The 23,452-nt window shown below is 40.6% G+C and overlaps 1 protein-coding gene across 1 annotated transcript in view; it reads left to right on the top strand.

Annotated features, from left to right (window-relative positions):
- The window catches only part of ADARB1 (adenosine deaminase RNA specific B1), a 70,269-nt gene that overhangs the window by 21,729 nt on the left and 25,088 nt on the right, over positions 1 to 23,452 (top strand). Inside the window, exons 2-4 of the mRNA XM_062506681.1 lie at positions 9,450 to 9,486; positions 14,970 to 15,044; positions 20,807 to 21,738. Of these exons, the coding sequence (XP_062362665.1) occupies positions 15,017 to 15,044; positions 20,807 to 21,738 (960 nt within the window). The 5' untranslated portion in view covers positions 9,450 to 9,486; positions 14,970 to 15,016. The remainder of the gene's footprint in view (positions 1 to 9,449; positions 9,487 to 14,969; positions 15,045 to 20,806; positions 21,739 to 23,452) is intronic.

The raw sequence follows: 23,452 nt of genomic DNA, 5'->3' as shown, positions 1-23,452 counted from the left end.
GGAGCTGGGATTGCCGGGCTGGGCTGTGGGTGCTTGCTGCTGCCGGCAGGGAGGGAGAGAGGCTGGTCCTGCCCCATCCCAGTCGTATAACATTATAGGAACTATATTTACAGATTTTTAAATACTGGTATGTATTTTATATATATGTAAACAACTTCACTAAATACAGCTAGTGTTCTTATAGCTCTGTACTTCTTTTTCCTCTCATCACTGTGTTTCAGATCATGATGGGTAGTTGTTTTTTTTTTTTTTTTTTTTGCCCAGATAATACCCAGCTCTGATGGATAGTATTCTTAATCGCAGTGGTTATTTTCCATCTCCTTTGGCCTCCTTGTGTGCTGTTCCTCAGACAGAAGCTCTTCATGCAGGTCTCAGTCAGGTTTCAGGCAGCAGCTCAGCTGAAGGTGGGCTCTGACACTTTTGGGGCCAGTTTGCCCAGCCCAGGTATGAGCACTCACAGCTTCCCTCAGCAGCTGTGATGCCCTTTCTGACTATCAGCAGAAGCCTTTTTCAAATTCAGGGTTCACAGAATAGCCAGTGTTGGAAGGGACACACAAGGATTATTGAATCCAACTCCTGGCCCTGCACAGGACAACCCCAAGAAAAGCTGTGGCTTAGTCTCCTTTCAATATGTTCTTTCTTCAGTCCTTTGTTCAATAGATTTGCTTTCTTTTAAAGTTTGCTTTCCAGACTTAAGCAAAGTTCCCCAAGAGCTGTGAGAACGTTTTCTGAGTAACTGCTCTTGATGGCTTTCAGTGAATATGGAAGGAACTAGAAGTACAACATTTGATTATTGTAATAAAAGCTCTGTTGAGGAATATGGCTATTGACTGTTACTCTCTTGACAGAATATCACCTGATCTGTAGGACAGCTTAGCTGAAGCAGGCTGCTTTTACAGCTAAAGGGAAACAGTCAATATTTTGAAGGTCACAGCTTTTAGAGTGCTGTGGTAGAAACTGGGGAAAGGAATTTTTCTTCTGGTAGCTTTCAGTGTAGCAGAGCTCCTCAGCATTGTTTATGGCTTTGGCTTGGGTGTTTGTGCATCTCCCTGGGAGACAGACCTTCTTTGCTGTCTTGTAGTGTTTGCTTGTCTAGGTTTGGTATGTTGCTGTAGTCCAAATTGGACATAAATTGTAAAAAAATAATGCAAAAATAGTATTAATGGGTATTTTTACATCCAGCAGTACTTAAAATGCATAAAAAGGCCTCTTTCTCCAGCAGTTGTCCTGGCAGATTGCTAGTGAGTGCTACTTTAATATGTGTGCAGTGGGGTAGTTTTGAATAAATGTCTTTTGGATCTATCTTAGGAGGCTGCTGATGTTCTTTTTGGAGGATTTCACCTCCCAGAGCTGAGTCTTGGTTTCTTGTATAGTGCATGTTCACAGTGCATAGGTTATCCTTGAGAGAGCAGCCAACTCCCTATATTTCTGAATCAGTAGCTGCTGCTTTACTTCACAGAAAATGCATGCTTTATGTGCATATATTAAAAATACATCCATATGTATTTTATCCTCAGTACTTTGTCCATAATAAAAAAATCAGTCTAAAAATAACTACAGTAAAAGGTCACTAAAGTAGGTTCATAATCCAAATTCCACTCAACATGGCATGTGAACTGATAGATTCTGCTTCTGTGGCTGAGATCTCTTCAAGTATTCTTGATGGCATTAAATGGCTCTTTCTGTCTGCGGTTTTGTTGTCCTGGACCTGAAGGAAATGTTATGTCTTGAGTTATTTGCTCCCCTGGGTTGGCGTGCCAGGGGAACGGGGGTTTTCCATCCCCTTACCTGGAGCAGGTGCACCACAGTCTGTGCAGTAGCAGTGCTGATCTCCTCAGTAATCTGCTGCTGTTCTAAGATCTTGGGCACCTCTGGTGGGGTCATCCTTGGACCTTATGCCTGTGCTAGTACAGGTGTTGGGAGCAGCAGAAACAGAGGAAGGATGTGGTGGTGCAGGTATGTGTGTACCCTGTGAGATGGGGAGGATGGCAGCAGGCATCCTGGGTGGCTGCACTTTTGCTTGGAGTAGAAATACAACTGAGCAGGGAGGGCACAACTCTCTGGTCTCCAGCAAAATCACAGGCAAGTGCCCCACGTCCCAGGTGAAGGCTGCTGTCTCTTGGATTTATTTGTCATCCTTCCCCAGCAGCTCGTGGCTGCTTGGTGATGGGTGCTGCCTGGCTGCTGCCTGCCTGTGGCACACATGGAAGGCTGGCAGCTCTGCCCTTCTCCTGGGATATGCTTTCTGGAAGGCTGTAGAAGAGTAGATGTGCTTGGGGCTCATCCAGTGTACTTGCTCTGCCAACATTTGCAGCATGTATCAATTCTGCCTGAAAAGCATAGACTGTTTCTTGCCTTTCATTCTGTACAGCGCTCCCTTCCAGGACTGGTAATTGTTTCCCTTAACCCCTGTGTTTGTACGGTCAGACTCTTTGTTCTTCTAGACTGAGCAGCTCTTCAGGGTACTTTTCTCAAGCTCCCTGTGCCCTGTATCACCCTGTAGTCTTTCTCTGTTTGCCTTCTGCTTTGACACGATGCTGATTTGCAAGAGGTAGCAGAGTTGAGCAGGGTCGTGTATGCACAGGTTGCCCAGAGCAGCTGTGGCTGTCCCATCCCTGGAAGTGTCCAAAGCCAGGTTGGACAGGGCTCGGAGCAGCCTGGGGTAGTTGAAGGTGACCCTGCCCATGGCAGGATTTGGAATGAGGTGAGCTTTAAAGTCCCTTCCAACCCAAACCAGTCTGGGATTCTATGATCTGGAACTTTTATCACTCATTAGTTCTTCCCCTCTAAATAGTTTCAGGGTTTTCTTGCTGGGAGATTCTTTGGGGCTACTTTGCGTAAGTAACTTAGTAGATAAAATAGGTGTAAGTATTTCAACTCCCATTTGTCTTGTTTTCTTTGACTATCAGCTGCAACTTTAATAATCAGCTTTTCAGATAACCTAACATTATTTGTAATTTATCAGTTTTTATCTGAACTCAGAAAGGCTAATGAAAATTAACATATGAGTTACCTCCCAACATCTTACCCCTTGGGGGGAATACATTAAAACTGTCTGATGTAGTCTTGAGTCGCTGTTGTGATACACTCACAAGTTTTGGTCCAGTTCTCCTTTGATGTGGCTTTTGTTCAAGGGGGGGGCCTTATTGCTCCCTACAGCTCCCTCACAGTAGGTTGTAGCCAGGTAGGGATAGATTCCTTCTCTCAGACAACAGGTGACAGGACCAGAGGAAGTGGCCTCAAGCTGTGCCAGAGCACATTTAGATTGACTAGGAGGAAAAATTTCTTTATTGGCAGGGTGGCCAGGCACTGGAACAGGCTGCCCAGGGCAGTGGTGGAGTCACCATCCCTGGAAGTGTTCAAAAGGCTTGTAGATGTGGCACCTGGGAACATGATTCAGTTGTGAACATGGAGGTCCTGTCTTCAGAGCTGGATTCAATGATCTTAGAGGTATTTTCCAACTTTAGTGGTTCTGTGATTCCATGCACAAGTGACACAGACCACAGGTCCTGACATGTGCCTGTTCATCTTCCCCCTCTCTCGTTCTCTTCCTGCCCTATCCAAAATCTTCTGTGTGTTTTCCTTGCTTGTCTTGTCCAGCTCTGGGATGTATTACAGTTTCTTGGATATGAAGGTGATAAGTCCCATTTCTACACAACATGACTGAAAAATGTCTAATATTTTGTGATGGCAAACACTCTGCCCACACACCCGAGTGGTGATGGCACTCAGATTTTACACCATAAGTGTGGTTGGTGGTGGGATTTATTTTTTTTTTTTCCTTGCTCTGGAAGGGGCAGTTTGAGTCAGTCTTGTGTTAGAGAGCCCTGACAGCCAGTTTCATGCCAGATCCTGAGGAATGCTCCCAGGATCTCAGAAGATGGGTGGGAAGTCTGGGTACATCAAAAGTTAGCTTGAAGTTCTTCAAATCTGCTCATATTTTAGTAGGAGAAAAGCAGAAACATGACTATAAAGTGCAATGTAACCATTTCATATTCTTAGAAGTCCAGTAGCTTATTCTTCCTAAAACATTGGAGGAATGAGACAGATGTCAAAATCCTGGAAGTCACCACTGTGACTTGAGTCACAAACATGGGGTGCTTCTAGTTTAGCTTGCTGCTGCTGCCATGCTCCCTCTCTTGGATAACCTCAGAGTGGGCCTCTGTGGAGAAGAAAACTCAGTTTAAGATGCAGACATTGTGTTTTTTTGTTTGTTTTTTTTTTTTTTTTGTTTTTTTTTTTTTTTTTTTGGGTTTTTTTTTTTTTTTTTTTTGTCTTCCTGCTGTACTGGGCCACTTGGTGTCTTTTCCTTGTCTGTTGTGGTAGGGTGAGAGCCACCACATACCCAGAGTCCTTGCTGTGGTCTAATCCCATCCCTGCATTGCTCCTCTGCAGTCTCCAGCTCTGCCCAGAGCACAAAATTAATATTCAGAGAGAAGCAGCAAGAAAACAACTGACCTGGAAACATGTTCTCTAGCTAACCCAGTCCTTTGTTGGGAAAACAGAGTGATTCAGGTTTCTTTCACTGTCTTTTAACTTCTCTGTGCGTGGAATTCCTGTAAGGTGCAAGTTAAAGGAATAAAGAGCTCTAAAGCTCTTCCACGTTACATGCATAACATATATTTAAAAAACAATATTGAGCCTGGTAAAAAGATTGTTGGTGTGTGCCCTGGCTTTGAGTGCACTCATGCAATCCATGATTTTTTTTTTCCCCCGGTGTAGTTTGTTCTTTCTGGCATTTTGTGCACAGCCAGTGCAGTTTGTGCTGTATCTCCCATGGGGGAAGCTATTGGTGAGCTGCAGGCTGATGGAGAATCGTTAGCATTGGGAGTCAAAGGATAAGGCCAAAATTTCCCCCTCTGCCCTCTTGGGACTCCACCTGGAGTAGTGTGAGCAGGTTTGGGGTCCTCAGCACAAGAAAGACAAAGGCCCTGTTAGAGTGGGTCCAGGGGTGGCCTCCAAGGTGCTCCATGGGCTGGAGTCCCTCTGCTCTGGAGACAGGATGGGAGAGCTGGGAGTGTTCACCTGGAGAAGAGAAGGATCCAGGGAGACCTTAGAGACCCTCCCAGTGCCTGGAGGGGCTCCAAGAGAGCTGCAGAGGAACTCCAGGCAAGGGCCTGGACTGAAGGAGAAGGGGTGCTGAGAGGTAACACTTTGCCTCTCAGTGTTTGCTTTTTAAATCCAGGAATAAATCACGTTGGTCCTTGAGGCTGTAGATGTGGTCTGGGAGCTCCCAGTGAAGGATGCATCTCAGCAGGCATGGCTTAATATGCACACTTCATCCCAGCCTTGCTAATTCCCAGTCTGGCTCCCAGCTCTGTCAGTGATCTCTTGGTACACCAGGAGGCTGGAGGCAGTGGCACAGCCATCCCAACATGTCTTTAAAAGCAGAGGTCTGGGAGTGAAGTACCTTGTCCTGGCACTCCTGAAACTCTAAACTTTATTTAAGGACTGTGGAGAGTGACTTCTCATGGTCACAGCCAGAGAAGACACTCAGACGTCTTTAATGCACAACATAATCTCATGGGTTTGGACATAGTTAAACTGAGTGATAATTATTTGGCATCTTTTATTAAACATTGATTTCTGGGGCATTTTTCTGGAGACTGATGCAAAGTACAAAGTGTTCACATGCATCTGATCTTTGCCCTAGGGTGAGAGTAAGACTGAAAATAATCAAGTCTGCCTTGTTGTGAAGGCTGGAAAATATTGCTGCTATTCAAAGGAATAAAGATTTACATTCCTTTAGTAGGTGCTGCACATACATAGAGCAAGCTTGAATGAAGTTTTACAGGTATTTTTTTTAGTGTGTTAAGATGAAAACCCTGGTTGATCACTGTAGCATTAAGAAGAGCTTTCAGCAGTTTTATCAATTGGTGCAGCAACATCTGCATCTTCAGTGTCAGAATTGGTCAGTATGGTGGGATGGCTGGGTTGTCCTGCCTCTGCTGCTCCTCTAGCCTACATTCTTGTCCACAATTTGTCTGTAGTAAAAAATAACTTATTTTTCTTTTTAAGCTGTTGTCTATAAGCTACTAATACCGAACAGAGAAATTACAACTGATTTCTTAGATTCTGTTGCCTTTTAAAAGCTGCTTCTTAGTCTGGAGGTTGCACTGTTGTACTGTTTCAGTTCAACTAATGTTTAAAGCAGCTAAATGAGTAATGTAAATATTTAAACACTAGCAATAGTAAAATAATCAACAACAAAATTAAAGCCTAAGCTCTCCTGAACACATTTATGGTGATTTTGCTCATGTTAATAATTCCTTTGGCTTCAATCACATTCACTTCTAAGGGAACTGCTCCTGCACATGGGATGATCCTGTAAAAAGAGGAGTGGCATTAAAACCTTTAATTTTGAAATAACATTGTTTCAGTATAAAAATTTTGTATTGAGACTTTAGGATCCCAAATGTACCAGAACACCAGTGAGTATAATTTTTTAAACATAGGAGATGGCAAAATTAAAAGTATGATGTGAAGAGTTTCTTGCTGATATTATGCAAATATGTGAAACCATTTTTTGTGAGAGAATGTTTGAAAAATACTTTACTGTGTTTCTTCTGTAACATTTTTTGGATAATTGTGTGTTCTAGAATAAATGATAATATACTTTCATCTGACTCCTGCCATAAAAGTTTGGATATTACTTGATGAAGTAGCATTCCTTTGTTTTTATTATATCCATGGATTCCTGTTGCTTAATAGCTGCTGAATTTTCATAGCTTTTGAAGTGTCAGTGAACTTTGTTTCAGTGTTTTGTGTATAAAAAGTACCTGTTTGTAAGTTGAAGAGGAGTTTGTTTTATATCAAGGGAAGGAGAAGCATTTGACAGCTTGTATCCTATATAAACTTTATTTTTTCCAATTGCAACATGTGTGTCCTTTTTTTTCCTAAACTTTTTTTCCGTTGTGATGCTCAGTTGCCATAGTCTTTCTTAATTTATTTTAGAATTTTAAACTAGCAGTTCAAAAGGGCTGTAGGGACTGTGGGTTGGATTTGGGCTATTATTTCATTAATTCAGACTGAAACTGAAGTACATCACAGATGTCAAATTGTTTATTCATATTAAAATGGAAAACGTTTACAGAGGAAAAGCCAGGTCTGTAGTTGTGCTGTTGAACTGTATTTATAGTTTATGGCAGGGATTCACAACTTGGTGTATGAAAAAACATGTCATTCACAATCACACAATGTCCTGACTTGGAAGGGACCCACAAGAACCATGGAGTCCTGGCCCTGTTTATTTCTTGAGTTTGTACCTCAAATGTCTCTTTTGATTCTCATTGCCTTGAAATGTTTTCAACTGATCTTTATAAAGTTAGTATTTGAAGATATTCCTCAACAGCCATCATGTTGTGTTCTTCAGATGATTTTCAAGTATCCTTTGCCACCCTGGGAGAAATTGTGGATGTGTTTCTGAACTTTTTAGGGTAAATTAACTCACTAGTAAGGGACAAAGAATTGGTTTTTATTGAATTTTTTGCAAGGTAAGAATATGGAGATGCTGTGGCAAAGTGCTGAGTTCCCAGAGGAGCCCCTTCTGGCAGGCTCTCCCTGCAGAAGGTCTTGGGGAAGCATGTAATGACTTGAACAAAACCCCAAAACAGCCATTTGGACAGAGCCAGGACATGCTGAAGATCAGAGCTTTGTTCCTGGCTTCTATAACACAGTGATATTTCCCTTTCTTTGCTCTTTAGAGTTTTTTACTGGTTTAAGGTGTTACAAGTCTCAGTTTTTCCTCCACCTGTCTTTACTGCTCCCAGTATAACAAAAAGAATTATGAAGTTTGTTTTTTTTTCCTAGTTCTTAACCCTGGCTGGTTCTTTCTCTGTAAAACTCGTTGCAGTTGTCAATATCTGAGGACTTTTGGTAAACTCAAAGTCTCAATTTTCGTGGATTGTTTTCAGTTTGTTAGAGAATTACCAACTGGAGTAATGTTGCATATAAGGAAGATAATGTGAAATCTAAATTAACTCATGGATATACTAATATAAAAGATATAATATAATATAAAAACTTAGTTAAAACTATTAGCAGTGTGTCTTCTCAGGAGTAATTGTAACTTTAAGCAATGCTCACGTAGGAAGAAAATTATCAAAACTTTGTTTTTAAAACACATTTTTGGTGGTTGTTGCCACAAATATGGGGCTTTCACATCACGCCTAATTTGTAGCTCATATTCCAAGAGTTTGGAAGTTTTGATTGTGGATATGGGAACACTAGGTTGGGACTTTGACACTGAACTCAGCATTCTGGGCATTTTTCCTGCTTTATGCAAAGACCAGTGTAGTATTTATGTGAATCTTTTTATTTTTTATTGGAAAATGCCACCATGAAGTGTTGGGAAATTGAGATGTCTTTAAAAATAGCTGGGATCAAATGGAATCAATAGGTTAGTTTATGGACTTTAGAAATGGTGTCAGATCCCTTTTTGACCAAACCTAGTTGAAGACCCAAGACGAGCAGCCATGGGTTTGTGTTGTGTAGCTGTGCTCTGTGTAATTTGAATTCAGAGAAGGTTTCTGCAGGGTACCAGCACCCTCTCGTGGGCTGTGTGATTGTGATTTTGGAACTGGTTTAGAACAGGCTTATCTTCACACTAGTAAGGCCCAATCAGTATTTTTTTGGAGCTAGGAGTTTGTGTGTTGAATTAAAGCTGCCTGTCCCTGATCCAACAGCTGGGCCTGTTTATGGAAATAAAATTGCTCACAGCATCCCCATTGTCCTTAGAATCAGAATCACAATATGGTTTGGGTTAAAAAGAGTCCTTAAAAATGGGGATGTGTGCATTTCACCCTACATCTGCCAGTTGTTGCCCACCCCACTGCTGGTACTTGAGGGATTTTCTTCTTTTGCAGGAGAATGCAGTCTGATGTCAGTGGGATCAAGAAAGTGATGTTTGGAAAGGGGGTTATTGTATGAGGGACCTTTTATATAGATTAAAATCAATCTCTAAAAATAAAAGCTGAAAATCTAAATTAAAAAAATATCGAACAAGATGAGAATTCTGGATTTGCTTTTAGGAGAAGTTGGCTGTGATAGCACAGATGTTTATTTTAGTGTTAAGCCATTATTTTCCACATTTTTGTTGACCCTCTCTTCTAGAAGACGCAGAGATTGCAGATTGGGTTTTGCTGCATAACTGCTTGTACATTAGGGGTGTTTCTTCTGACCCCCAGTATTAAGCACCTTGAGTCTTTATTTATTTATTTATTTATTTATTTATTTATTTATTTATTTAAATTTTCTTTTTCCAACCAGGAATGTCCAGAATGATCTTTGCTAGGGTTACAAAAGACTTGGCTCTGGGACTGTGTATCTGTAGTATGGACTATTTATTTTTAGAGAATCAGAAATTTGTCCCTTTTAAGGTCGGAGTTGCTATTTGTAATGCACAAATTTTTAAAGAACCAAGAAATTGACTGAATTTTCTCTTCTTGCAGGTTGCAGAATCAGCATGTGTCTCCAATAGTTAAAAAGGTAAGCACACTATATTTGCTAACTTGGACCAAGATTCTGTTTTCTGATTGATGCATTTGGCTCATTACTTGGAGGAGGAAAGGCTTTCTCTTAATGTATTTGAACATTTATTTAGTACTTTATTGTTTAATCTATAACTTTTATTTATGTTTGGATTCTAAATCTCTTCACAGTTATTGGATCAGCAGCTTGAAAATAGAGGACATTGATTATGAAGTTGATACTACAAAAACTTAGTTACCCTTCTGGGTGCAGATTTGTATTCAAGACATTAATAAAATAAATAGGCAGAGCTGGCATGTAGGACTTGAGAGTTTGCAGAGTGTTTGAGTAAAGCTTAGTAAATCAGTGATTTTGGTGGCAAAAGAGAAATAAGCTCAAATTGTAAGTCTTATCTCTAATCCTAACCATCACCCTACCTCTATGACTGTTTTTCTTTTTATGAAGTAGCTTCAAGATATCTGAGTCTCTTTTTTAACGTCCTTTAAAACAATTTAGGTTTTTCTTCCAATTAGGTATTATTTTCCTTAGCACTGGATAGCTGTTTCAGTTACCTTTTAAATGATGTTGAATTAATTTTACTTACTGGGAGGTCTAAGCTGCTCAGTTTTCCTCTCTGAATAACGTCATAAATACACTTCTGACAGCTACAGGTACTTGAGGAGTCCTTCAGAAAAAAAAAAAAAAAAAAACATTAAAAATGAGATGTTCAGTCCTAACAGTAATCTGGCAAGAAGGTTAGAGACAAGGGAATAAACCTGCAAACCTGTGAAGTTATTTCTAATTGAGAGCAGAGCTCTGAGCTTCCTTGGTCGAGGGAACAATAGATACAACCTCAATTATTTATGTAGCAGCAGGTGGTGCTGTTGGAATGGATTTAATCACTGACCAATAAACTCCAGTATGAGGTATATATCAGAGATAGTTGATGCTAATTTATATTCATTCTTGCTGAAGTACACAAAACTAACAGGAAAACTGCTTTTGCCCTGTAATATTGTCCTTGTGCTTGAAAAATACCCAACTTGCTTTTGGGAGCAAAAAATTTTAAAAAATCTTTAAAAGTGCTTACAAAATGCAGTGTATGAGTATTTCTTCAAAGAGTATGCAAAGTAAGCTGATAATAGGGGCCAAATCTATAAGTAAATGAGATTTTCACATGATATATATTTAAAAATTTATCATATGATACGTGATGTATAGAAATATATTTTATATATATATGTGCCATAGGGGCTGCATCATGGCCTTGAGCCTCCTGCTACCAGAGAACCTGATGGGAAGGGACTAGAGATGCCACAGCTGCAGGGCCTCTAAGTTGGGCTCACAAATCCTTCATCACAAAACTCCATCTGTCACAAGTCATAAATCCATGGAAAAATAGACTGGCTGTGTTCCACTGAACTATCTGGCAGAGGGGAGAATTGAGCAGATGCTGAAGTTTTCCATCAGTCTTGCTGTGTTGCTTCTGATCTCACCTGGGTTAATTTGGGTGGGATGTGCTTGAGTTGTTCAGTGTCTCTGCATTCCTTCAGTGATGCAGGTGAAATGGGAATATTGGAGATGGGTAGGTTCCAAATTCCACCTGGGGAGCTGCTTTTTCTTTAGAGAGAAGGCAGCCCCTTCTCTCTTTGATACCTCAGTGGGTGTCAAATCTGTGAAATACAAAATGTTATGGGATTTACTTCTTCCAGCTCACACATTAGCACTGAATGTCACAGTTTTGTTCTGTGTGCAGCATTTGCTTCCCTGCACTAGATTTTCTAGCTGCTTTTGTCTAATCTTGCAGACATTATAATATATGTAAGGATATTGCATATTTAACTTCATATATGTTCCAGATTGGTTATTATTGGGTTGTTCAACCTGGAGAAGAGAAGACAAGGCTCTGGGAGACCTCATTGCAACTTTCCAGTACCTAGAGGGGGCTTACAAAAAAGAGGGGGAGTGACTTCTCATGTGGACAGATAGTGATGAAACAAGAGAAAATAGTTTTAAACCACAGGAGGAGAGATTTAGTTTAGAAGTTAAAATGAAATTGTTCTCTGGGAGGGTGGTGAGGTCCAGAGAAGCCTTAAGGTCCCTTCCAACTCAAACCACTGGTCTATGATTTGGTTCTATGATATTTTTTTATTTCCTAAAACTGTTAATGTTACACCTGCAGTGGGTCTCCAGGTTTTTCTCCCAAGTGCACTGTGTATATTCTTTAGAAAACAGGCAGATTTTAGAGACCTCTTTCTCTCTTCACAGCTGTCATCTTTCAAGGCCTTATCTTAGACCTCATTCCTGAGTGTCATACCCCGGAGTCACTGCCTTGGGGAGCAGAGGTTGGTAGAGTTAGGAGCTGCTCTGGGGAGGAGAGCTACAAAGGTGATCTGAAGAAGTCTCTCTTCAGTCTTTACACCAAATTATGTGATTCAAATCTCTGATGGGTTAGGGCAGTTAAGGTAATTATTAAAAGCAAAATCACTTTTGACTTCAGATAGCTAATGCAGCAACTCTTCCCCCAGAAGAAAGGAAGAATACATGTTGTTACGTGTCTCTTCTTTGGCCATACTGAGAACAAGGTGGTAAAAATTTGAGCAGCTGAAGGAATTATGGTAAAGAGCTCAGTAGTTGCACAGGCTGCTCTTTGCATTTTACAAACTGTGCTGTTTTCTCAAAGGTGCTAAATGAATGCTCATCTCCCTAAGGGGTGTTTTTTCCCTTTCTCTCTTTGTCAGTGTTGCTGTTCCCTCAAAGCTGTGTAGGCACAGCACTAGTTTGGGAAGTTGCTCTTAAGATGGGACTCGTTTCTTCCTGAGCTTCTTGGTGGTGAACATGTGACAGTGGCATGACTATTGCATTGATGGCTTGTTCCTCCATGTTCTTCTTTCTAAAGTGTGTCAACTGAGCTCAAATGATCCTATTGCTCTTTCTTCATTCACAGAGATAGTGTCTAGTAACATAAGTAGAACTTTAGTTCCTTTATAGTGGGGAAGTTTGAAGCTTTTAAGTGCTTAAGCTTCAGACAAAAATAATTACAGTCACTCAGTCTCTGCTTTCCATCACAGTCTGGAGATAGAAAAGCTGTTATCTGTGGAATGAGTGCCAGCAGGTAGAGCTCCTTATTAGCACATCAGCCCAGTTCCAGTGGTGAGCTCCAGCATGTTGGGTTTGGTTAGTGAAGTACTGCTGAGTTAAGATGCCAGTGGCAATCTTTTTAAAAAAAAATGCCTGCCTGGATAGCTGTCAAATCATGATGGTGCATGTAAGTCTTCTACCAGACATCATCTAGTGCCTTGTTCCTGATGTACTGAGAAATAGAGGTCTGAGAGCAGCTGGAGGTGACTGGTCAGAGAAGTCTCATCACTATAGTAACAGACTGAAGAAACCTTGCCCCTGCAGGCATTCCCAGCTGGAAGGTGATTTTTTTTTTGTCCTGTGAGGTTTAATCTGAGGGCAGGTTTAGAGCAGCTGCAACCCTCAGCCTGTGCTGATGATCTGTGGGATCTACAGGATCAGCATGTGTTTGTTGGTCACTCAGATGGAGAAACAGGATGATACCACATTATCCTGTAATGTCACATGTTACTTTTTAGCTTATGAAAAGGCTGGAAAATACCACAGGTAATGTTGACATGGGAGGCCTCTTGGTCAGGCCTGATAGAAACCCTTGCATGGAAAATCTGTGACTAAAGGATATTTGAGATTGGCATATTTATGTATTCCTGCTATTTCCAAATACATTCTGTGCCTTTTGAGGCAGTGTATGAAATAGGAACATGAGAAACATACGTAAAGGAGGCTGAATGCATCTTGTTTCATGCACTAGGCTGTATAAATACTTCCTTGCTTATGTCTCTCCTTGTTACTGAGCTACAAGGCTGAAGAGATTATTGTTATCCTTTATTAAGAACAAAATAAAATTAATTGTGCCTTTCCACACCTAGCAGCGAGGATGTTTTTGATACAGTCCTTCTAAGAGAGCTGTCCTTCCTTGCCCCTTCTGTGTGACAAAGGGTTAATTGTCACATGTGCCTCTGGCAGTGGGTGAGCTGCATCCTTCACTCACCTTTGTTCAGTGTGCATCAGTGCACTCCAGGGTTCCAGGGGCTGGGTGGAGGAAGCACAGGGATAACCATTCTTTTGGGAATACATTGCTGCTGCTTTGGGAGGGGCTGAGGTGGTGGCACAGGTGGCACAGGGTGCATGGCATCAACATCAAGCCATGGCTCTGGGCATGGGGAACCTCTGCAGTATGGCATGACTGCACTGGAAACGCTGGAGGATGAAAAGATCTGAGAGGAAAGGTAGGGCTTGAATTGCTGCATTTAAATGCTGGAACAAAGGACTTGGTGGGGGGTGGTGATGGGGTTGCAAATGTAGTTTTCAGGCGAGGTTTGAACCTCTTTGCCAAGTGTAACTTCAGTGTTTGCACTTTGGGTTCATAGGAAATCGAGTTCGTCAGAAATACTTTGAGCAAGATTCATTTCCCAATGTTTTATTTCACTTGGCTTTCAAAGTTTGGAAGAAGAGGGCTTTTTAACAAATATGGAACTTCTCTAAAACTGGAGCTTTCTGACTTACCCTGTTTCCTAATAGTTCTGTGTCATCTAGCATGTTAATGGGATTTTTTTGCATATATGACTGTTCACTGAATGTCAAGTGTTGTTAGCTGCTAAATTTCCCTTTTAAGACATATTTAGGTTTCCTCTCAGTAATGAGAATAAACCAAGATAATTTTAGAGGTCTTTCACAACTCTTTTTTTGCATACAGTTGATACTCAAACAAGAAATGCAGGTTATCTCTAAGTCCTCATGTGCTGTGTACTTGCTATAGCTAACATTTACCTAAAAATCTCTCAAGTAGTCTTCTGTGGAAATAAGGGCAAATTCTGTTGTGTTGGCTGCTGTATTTTTAAGGACTTCTGATGTTCTTTCTGTCTTTGGAAATACTGTACAGGAACTGATGATTTTAAAACCAGGAGAGGATTAAAAGTATACTTTTTCTTGGCTCCACTTAAATTAGTGTCTTGGTTTGAAAGACAGGTGTCCACTAAGGAAGGCAGGAACCTCTCTTGAAAGGGATAGTGTCAACCCCTTCCTTCCAAATTAGTAATGTCCAAAGCCTGGGGACAGGTTAGAGCACTATGATATAAAACAGACATGGAGCTATTAGAGATTGTCCAAAGGAGGCTGCAAAGAAAGTGAAGAGTGTGGAGGGGAAGCCATAGAAGGAGCAGCTGAGAGCACTTGGCTTGTTCAGCCTGGAGGAGACTGTGGGAGACCTCACTGTGCTCTTCATCATCCCACTCTGCCCTTTGGCTGCATCTTTCAGTCACTGATGAACATCTCAGTTCTAGGAGGCATCTTTGGTCAGGATTTACCCAAACAACCCAATGCCAAGCCAGGGCCCAGGCTGCTGCTTTGAAAGGACATTTAAAACTTTACCTAACAAGTTGGTACCTTAAAGCCTAAATATCCCTCTCCCTGTTTTCCAGACAGAAGCCGTCTCCGCCAGCCGAGAAAGCAGCAAAGATATTTCACAATGGATGTAGACGATGAAGAAAACATGAGTAAGATGTGTTCATTTACATAGTAATGAACTCTGTAATGGTTCTGAAAGTATTTGTTTTTCTCTCAAGCACAGGGGTGACTGCAAAGAAACTTCAGATGCAGAAATGAAAATACTTTAAAATGCAGTAAAGAAGAGTGAATTGGAGCTTTTGTGCTAATATAGTTATACCTTCTGTATTATACTTTATGCCTTATATTTTTCTTACAGCAGCTGACTAATCAAAATATTTCCCTATCTTGAACCAGCAGTGAAGAAGGGAGGGATAATGTCAGTAGTGCCCATGCCAGGGGTTAAGTACCAGTAAGGAATGAGGGGTGACATGAAGGGGATGGAGATGAAGAGTATAATATAAAGGAGGGAGAAAAGAAGAAAGGAAAAAGCAAAGGAAGAGCTGAAAAAGCTCTGTGCAGGTCTCACATGGACTGATTATTCTCTTTAGGTGCTGATTGTCCCAACCCTGAGGTTCTGAGTTATTAAAGTGATTTTAAAGCACAAAAAAGTCAAATAAAATGATCATCTTGATGTGTACTTGATGCAGCCACGTGTGTGAGAATGCTAACTCTGGGGTACAATTAAGATCCAATAACTTATGATAAAAGTATTTTCATTTAACTATTCTAAAATTATTTTTATTGTTATTTGCCTTTCAGCTATCTCTTTTTTTTTTTTGTGACTCAGAATTGTTCTGTTGCTGCTGTGTCTGACTGTAAATAATTGTATATTATAACAACTGTGGTTCTTTTTTCCCCAAGTGACAGTGGCTAAAAGGTGCCTCTGGCAAAAGTGACAAATCCCAGCAATGGCTTTGTAACAGAAGAGTTGTAGTTCAGTCTGGAGGAATAATAACTATTTTAGAGGGAGATGAGGAAGTTAGATCATTGTGTTAAAATAAACCAATCAAACCCAAAGCAAACATCATCCCCCTCAAAAAAAATAACAAAGCCAAAGTGAAAACTATTACCTGAAATAGAATTAATCGTTTTTCTTTAGTGAAGTACTGAACAAAACTGCAATAAGCTTGGTATATTTGTTTTTTTCCTTGATCTAGAAAAAGTTACTTCAAATTGATATTTTAACTGTTTATAAAGGTGGCTTCCCTGTGGAGGCCTTCAGAAAGTGTAATTGGATAATTCTCATTATTTTTTTGATAAAACATCCCTTTTCTCATTAATGGTATAGCTGAGCATGAATAGAAGGTGCCTTCCTGAGCTGGAGAAATACAATCTCTTTATAGGGGCATTCTTTAATTGTGTCACTAAGAAAAACCCTGAATTTCTGTCTGCTTCTGGGTTTGTTTTTTTTTTTTGGTTTTTTTTTTTTTTTTTGGTGCATTAGTGCATTAATATGGGAAACCATTCAAGGAATTTGTTATTTTGTCAGGAGCTTAGCTCAGTGGAACTGTTTAGGGAATGCATTTTTATAACTTCAGTTTTGAAATGTCAGAACCTTGGCTGAGCCCAGTTCATATAAAGTGCAAGATGACCTTCCTTTGTGTGCCCACACAAACATGAATTTGAAATGTTAAATCATCTGATTTGAGGGGGGTCAGAAATCAAAGTTTAAGTTCTCAAGTTCTTCACTTTCTTTTGTGCAGAGGTATGTTTTTTAACTTTTTATCTCTCTTCACAGTTATAAGAGATATGAAAGTCAAGTGGCATATTAGAAGTTGCCTATTAAATATTTTATTATTTTATGTAACTGCTTTTGGGGAAAGGTTTTTAAAGGAAAGGAAGATGGGCTATGCTGTTTTTGCAGCCTGTGGTTGCATAACGAGAATTCCTCTGCGGAAACCAGAATTAAGATGATTTTTTTTTTTCTGTTTTGGTTCAGGTGAAATATAAGACAGTGATGATGTCTTATGTTAATAAATTAATATCCCTGAGAGAACAGTGTTTCAGACTTCAATTTTTAGTGTTTTCCTTTATCCTTTGGTCATAGAGATGCTACAAGATATTTGGGAAAAGAGATGTTTATTTAGAATCTTATTATGTGTTTTCTGTTGCTTTGCATGGCTGATGTCTCTGCACTTGGAACACAAGCATGTGACTCTCCTGACCTTTCTCTTTGATCTGTTTGCTCCTTCTACAAGATGCTCTGAAGAGAGCATGTGTTTTTATCTGCTTGTTTTTAAATGAAAAAAATTACTTATTTAGAATTTTCCCAGGCTGCTAAATGAGAGCAGCAGTGTAAAGAGTAGCTAGAACCATGTTTTGGTTCAGCTAAGAGTCATCTAAATTTAATTAATTGTGTTCCAGATCAGACAGAGCAGGGGGAGTGTTGTCTCTCAGCAAGCAGGTAATGGAAGGTCTCCAATGGATAAAATTTCTTAATGGCAGACACTTTTTAATTGCAGGGAATAAACCCAAAAATGAACCAGCATGTCCAGATGGAAGATTTATTTCTTTACTGGCATGAGAAATTCCCCATGTCTTTTTCCTGCTTTGAGTGTTCTTGGGGTTGTAAGTGCTCAAACAAAATCTGGGGGACAGGATTGTCCTTCTGCTGAAGTTGTTGGTGTCAGCTATGATTTTTATTAAGTTTGCCTCCACAGACATAAGTCAGCTATCTAGCTGAAGCTGCCAGCTATTTTTAATGCCTAGAAAATATACCAATCTAATGACAAATATCTAGTTTTTAAATCATGGGTTGTATAAAAGTTTAAGAAAACAGGATCTCAAGCATCAAGTGTTTCTGTATATGTTAATGCTGCTTTAAATACACACCACTTAAATAAAAAGCAGATATGATGGACTGCAAAGGGCTCTCTAAAGCATCCATTCCTTGAAAAATTGAATTTAAAGATTGAAAATACTAGAGATTTCTGTAAAATCATGCACAACACGGGATGTTTAATATTAGAACTATTAGACTTCTAAAAAGCAGCAAATAAACCCCAGTAGATGCAGTAAGACTAGCAGGTGGAGGATCAAAGAAAGCAATGGGAGATGTTTTCATGGTTTTTGCTCAAGACATTGTGGATGCTGTGGCTTTATGTTGTCCTTAAAAGCCATCAGGAAACTTTTTTTTGGGGGGGAAAAAAGCACACATGATCCCTGCCATGATCTCTGGGAGAGCCCAGAGCTGTAAGGCTGCCCCGGGGAGGGTCACTGTGTCCTTGTGCTGGTGTGATCACCTCTCCTGGCTTCTGTTGGTGGCCTTGTCACATGTGGGGAGCTGGGCATGGTGAGGAAGAACCAGGAGGGCCATTCCTAACTTCCCAGCAAGGGGTGGCACACCTGGAGAAGGCATCCAGGGAAAGGCTGGGCTGGAGGAGTTACTCTACGTCTGAACATGGACAAGATTAGACGTGACATCTCTGACTTGAGCAGGTTATGTTTTGATGAATCTTCCCAAGCCCTCAGGTAATTAGAGGGCCTCAACACTGCTGGGCTGGACAGGCTGATAAAAATGGCCAAAAGCACACCTTCACCCTTGGGCTGAGAGAGAGGGACTTGTCCTTGCAGGCCAGCAAGTCTGTGGGTTTAAACAAGTACAGGTCCTTGTGGTTTGCACAGAAAGTCTCTCACTTCCCATCACAAACTTGGATTTGGATCAGCTTCACAGTTACCACCTTTCCTGGTCTCTTGGTTTGACTCAGGATCAGCTCCCTACGTTCTTTCTCTCCAAGTTTCTTCTACCCTGCAAATTCTCCATTTAAGCAGCTCTCAGGCCAGGAGTAGTTTTCTTCCCTTCTCTCTTAATGAGACAAGGTAAGCATGCAATTTTATTTCCTGCTCCCTTCAAGTCCCTCTTCTCTGTCAGGACATCATTTCCCCTGCCTGACAAAGGAGTTCCTCCAGCTGCCATGCTTACATGCAAAAGTTTTTAATGTTTGGCTGGAGTCTATTCAACACCTATTTTCCTTCTGTGGTTTCCACAGGGCACTGGTAGTGGTTTTCATATAAAAAGAAATGAAACCAGAGACCATTAATTAGTGTTAACTCAATGATTTCTGTTTATCCTAAAAGTCTTGGTGGGTGATAACAAATGCTGGTGCTACCAGTAAGGGCAGTGTTCCAGAAATGATGTTTTAGATGAGATGTAAGAAACTCACTGCAAGGAAAGATTTAAAAATTTCCTCCATTGTCTTTAGATTCCTTCACCATAACTAGATATTTTTATAAAGAAAATATGCATGAACACTGTGTATTGACTGTTGGGGCCCTATAACCTTCATTTTCCAGGCAGTATGTTTGTTGTTGAGCAAGAGATACTTGATTAAATCTATCAGATTTCTAGCAATGAAATGCTTCAGAATTTCAGTTTTTGACTGAATTTCACTGACTTACTGTGAAATACTGATCATGTAATTTCTTTGTTGTGCTGCTGTGATTTAATGAAATATGTTCCTACTTTGGCTTTTTCTTTTGATCTTTTTTTTTCCTTTCCTTTTTTTCTCTTTGAGCACCGAAAGGAGTAACCTATCGAGCTTTTGCTGGAGGATGTTATAAATGAAAATTTAGTAACCATTCCATCAGCTTTGTAACCTGGGCAAAGTGATGTGTGCATGGTAGGGGATTCTTAGGGAAGACTGGAATTTGTCACTGTGAGGAGAACTCTCCACCTGGTTTGCTCTAAGTTCAGTGACCGTTTACCACCTTGGGTCAGTGTACATGTAATACAGATGCACTGAAGTTTTGGAACAGGAGAGTTAAAAATACTTGATCTATTACATTTGCCTTTTCATTCATAAATGCCAGTAGAAAGCACAAATAATTACTTAGTTTCTTTATCAGGGTGAAAATGAGGTCTTTGAACTTAACAGCAAATTTAATTCCTTATATGTAGCTCTGACATATCATTACCCCAACTTAAATTTTTGAAAACAAAACAATAAATTAGTATTATATTGTCTTCCCTGCCCTCCCATTAAAATATTATCACTGTGAATGTGCAGCTTTTGTCACAGTTCTATTCTACATAGCCTTAGAGAGGATCTTTAGTGATTTTTTTTTTTTCTTGGGTTTGTAACTCCATGATAGCAGTTTTCTTGACAAGGAATTGTGCTTGTAAATGATGAATAAGAGATTTTTTTTTTAATAGAAGGCTGTGTGGAATTGTTTAGTCTTGTGGCCCTGCTGGCACAGTGGGCAGCTGTAGTTCCTGAGAAAATTGGGAAGAGGTGAAATGAATGTTTAAAAAAGCATAAAAAAGCACTGAATTGGGAAAATGTGGAATAGCTGAAGAGAAACAAAAGCATTCAAATACTTCAGTCATGGTACCTACCAAAGAGCTGCCTAATTTTTCATTGCTCTGAACAAAGGTTTTTTCATGTAGTTTTTTCAATTTAGGCACCAAAAATCACTGCGGGGGAAAAAAGTAACATGGCTAAACTGATTATGAAATAGAATTAAATATCTGGCTCAGAGCTGTGCTCTTAGGCATCCAGTTTTAATTTACTAATGGTAGTTGTTTGTTTTGTGGGCATATGTTGCTATAGCTTATGTTGTTGATTTAAAGCATTTTTGAGGCTAAATATAACTTAAAAGTTATGTTCCAGCATAATTAAAATGAAAAAAAGTTGTGTTTTTTTTTTGCTGTGCACTTGTATTAAGTGTGTAGAGATTGAGTTTGTTATTTCTTGAATTCTTGAGGGGTTGTGTTACATTATCATCATCCCCAGTTGTATCGCAAGAATATTTCACTTGTGAGCACACATCACTTAACCAGTTACAAAGAGAGATAAAGGAATCTATAAATTTTGCATTTACAAGATCCTGCACCGAAGGCATTGTAAGTTACTCTTTCTGGGCACCGCAGGTTCGAGCAGCACTGACATTAAAGAAAACCGCAATGTGGACAACGTTCCCCCCAAGGACAGCACCGGGCAGGGCCCTGGGGAGGGGACCCCGCTCTCCAACGGCGGTGGCAGCAGCAGCAGGAAGAGACCTTTGGAGGAGGGCAACAATGGCCATTCCAAATTTCGCCCCAAGAAGAGGAAGAAAACGCCCGGCCCCGTTCTGCCGAAGAACGCCCTGATGCAGCTTAACGAGATTAAACCCGGTTTACAATACAAACTCCTCTCCCAGACGGGGCCGGTCCACGCCCCCATGTTCGTGATGGCCGTGGAAGTCAACGGGCAGGTGTTCGAGGGGTCTGGCCCAACAAAAAAGAAAGCCAAGCTTCATGCTGCCGAGAAGGCTCTGCGCTCCTTCGTCCAGTTCCCAAATGCCTCGGAAGCCCACCTGGCCATGGGCAGGACTCTGTCGGTCAACACAGACTTCACATCTGACCAGGCAGATTTCCCAGACACCCTTTTCAACGGGTTTGAGACGCCGGTCCCTTCTGACGCTTCCTTTTACCTGGGGTCCAACGGGGACGGCTCCTTTGGCTCCAGCGGGGACTACGGATTGCCATCGTCTGCCGTAGCCAGCAGCCTTTCCCAGTCACCTCTGCCCCCACCCTCCCCCTACCCCACGGCCAGCGGGAAGAACCCCGTGATGATCCTCAACGAGCTGCGCCCGGGCCTGAAGTACGAGTTCCTCTCGGAGAGCGGAGAGAGCCACGCCAAAAACTTTGTCATGGCCGTGGCCGTGGACGGGCAGACTTTCGAAGGCTCGGGGAGGAATAAAAAGCTGGCGAAAGCTCGGGCTGCTCAGTCAGCCCTGGCATCCCTGTTTAACATGCAGCTGGACCAGACTCCATCTCGCCAGCCCATTCCCAGCGAGGGGCTCCAGTTACACTTGCCACAGGTGAGAAACCCTTTGGGGGTTGTTGGTGGCTTCGGGTAACGACCAAGAGGAGTAGAGTCATGTATTGAATCCGTTTGAACAGCATTTCTGCTTCTGTAGATGTGTATATGTCTATATATATGTGCATGTGTATATGCATTAGGTGATTTATGCAGTTACAGCTTCTGACAATTTGTATTCTCTTGAACAGAGAAGAGGTTTTGTTTCTGATGTTTTCAGCCTCCGTCGTGTTGTGTAAGAGCACCAGTGCCAGCTTGAATTACGGTTTGTGCTGAGGAAGGATTGAATCACATCTTGCTCATCTCAGGCAGCAAGACTTGGAGTTCAAGTGAGAATTACTGCTTTAAGTGAAGCTGTTATTTGATACAACAGTTTTTAGCAGAGAAGGAAATAATTCTCTCCTGCAAACAGAAATGGATGCGAGTCAAGGTCAGATGAAGTGAGGCTGTTGCAACTGATTTCCAGGGTGTGAACACATTCCATGTGCATGAATCCAAGATGTGTGGTTAAATGACTATCATCTAAAGGGTTGTGCTCTAGGCAAATGAACCAATATGCATGTGGAAGTTACTTAGCCAAATACCATCTGGCTGAGAAATAATTTAAATCAAAAGTAGGGAAAGTATCCAACATACCAGACACACATCAGAAATGGAGTAATTTTAATTTTTTTTTTTAATGCAGAAAAATTCTCCCCTCTTTTCTTGTTTATATTTCTTTCCAGTTTGACTGCTGTCTTTCTACTGCATCTCTTGGGCCTTTTTCATGATATTATATGCCCATCTAAGTTAAAATATTTGTCTGTGAATTCTTTTGCAACTTTCTGTGTATTATGAGAATTTCAAAGCTTTGACCTTTTCTGTCTCAAAACCATTGTTCTAAATTTCATTAAAATTCTAACATACTGTTCTGATTTGATTATATGGGGTCAGAGTATAAGTAAATGTGGCTATTTTAAGTAGGTTGTTTCTGCAAAATATATGGACATTATGCATATTTTAGAACTTGCTATCTGGTTTCATTTTAATGTTGCACAATTATTGTGTTACTGATGAATGTTCCCTTCATTTTCAAATCCAGGATCATGCTATTTTGGGTAGTTACAATTTCTTCAGTAGACTTAGTGATTTCTGTGATTTCAGTTGTGTTCTCTGCTTTTAAAAGTAGATTTGACCCCAGACACCCGAAACATTTCACTGCCAGTAATTCATGTATTATTAGTTCTTGCATCAGTAAAATGGTGAAAACTGGAACTGCAAGAGGGAAGTGTGAAAAACCCAAGCTGAGCTGGGAATGATGTTACATGGGTGCAGCCTCATTTAGACCCAGTTTCAAGTATTTTTTTTTATTCAGGGGCTTTTGATCAGCTTCTCATCAGGATGTCATCAAGCACTTCACTGTGTTCTTTGCTTCTAGTTATAATTAGCTATTATTGGAATTTCACTGGATCTTTTATTAAAATTAGTGGTTTTGGTCTGGTGTGTATTTAGTGATTTAAGCATTTGTGGTGTTTTCAGGTCCTGCTTGATTTATCGTTTTTCAAAGTCTGTGAGTTGTTTAATTATTTTAGACATTGTTTACTGTGTAAAAAGGAGTTACATTTAGAGATAATCCTAAAGTGGGTGAAATCACAAAAACCTGAGAGTGCAGGAATGATGTAAATGAGGATAGGATTTGATGCAACCAGTGGGCAAAATAAAATGTTGGTCGGGTT

The sequence above is a fragment of the Cinclus cinclus genome, chromosome 21 (assembly GCF_963662255.1).
Source record: "Cinclus cinclus chromosome 21, bCinCin1.1, whole genome shotgun sequence".
NCBI lineage: Eukaryota > Metazoa > Chordata > Aves > Passeriformes > Cinclidae > Cinclus > Cinclus cinclus.
The sequence above is the reverse complement of the archived record's forward strand: the minus strand, read 5'-3'. Positions and strand labels throughout refer to the sequence as shown.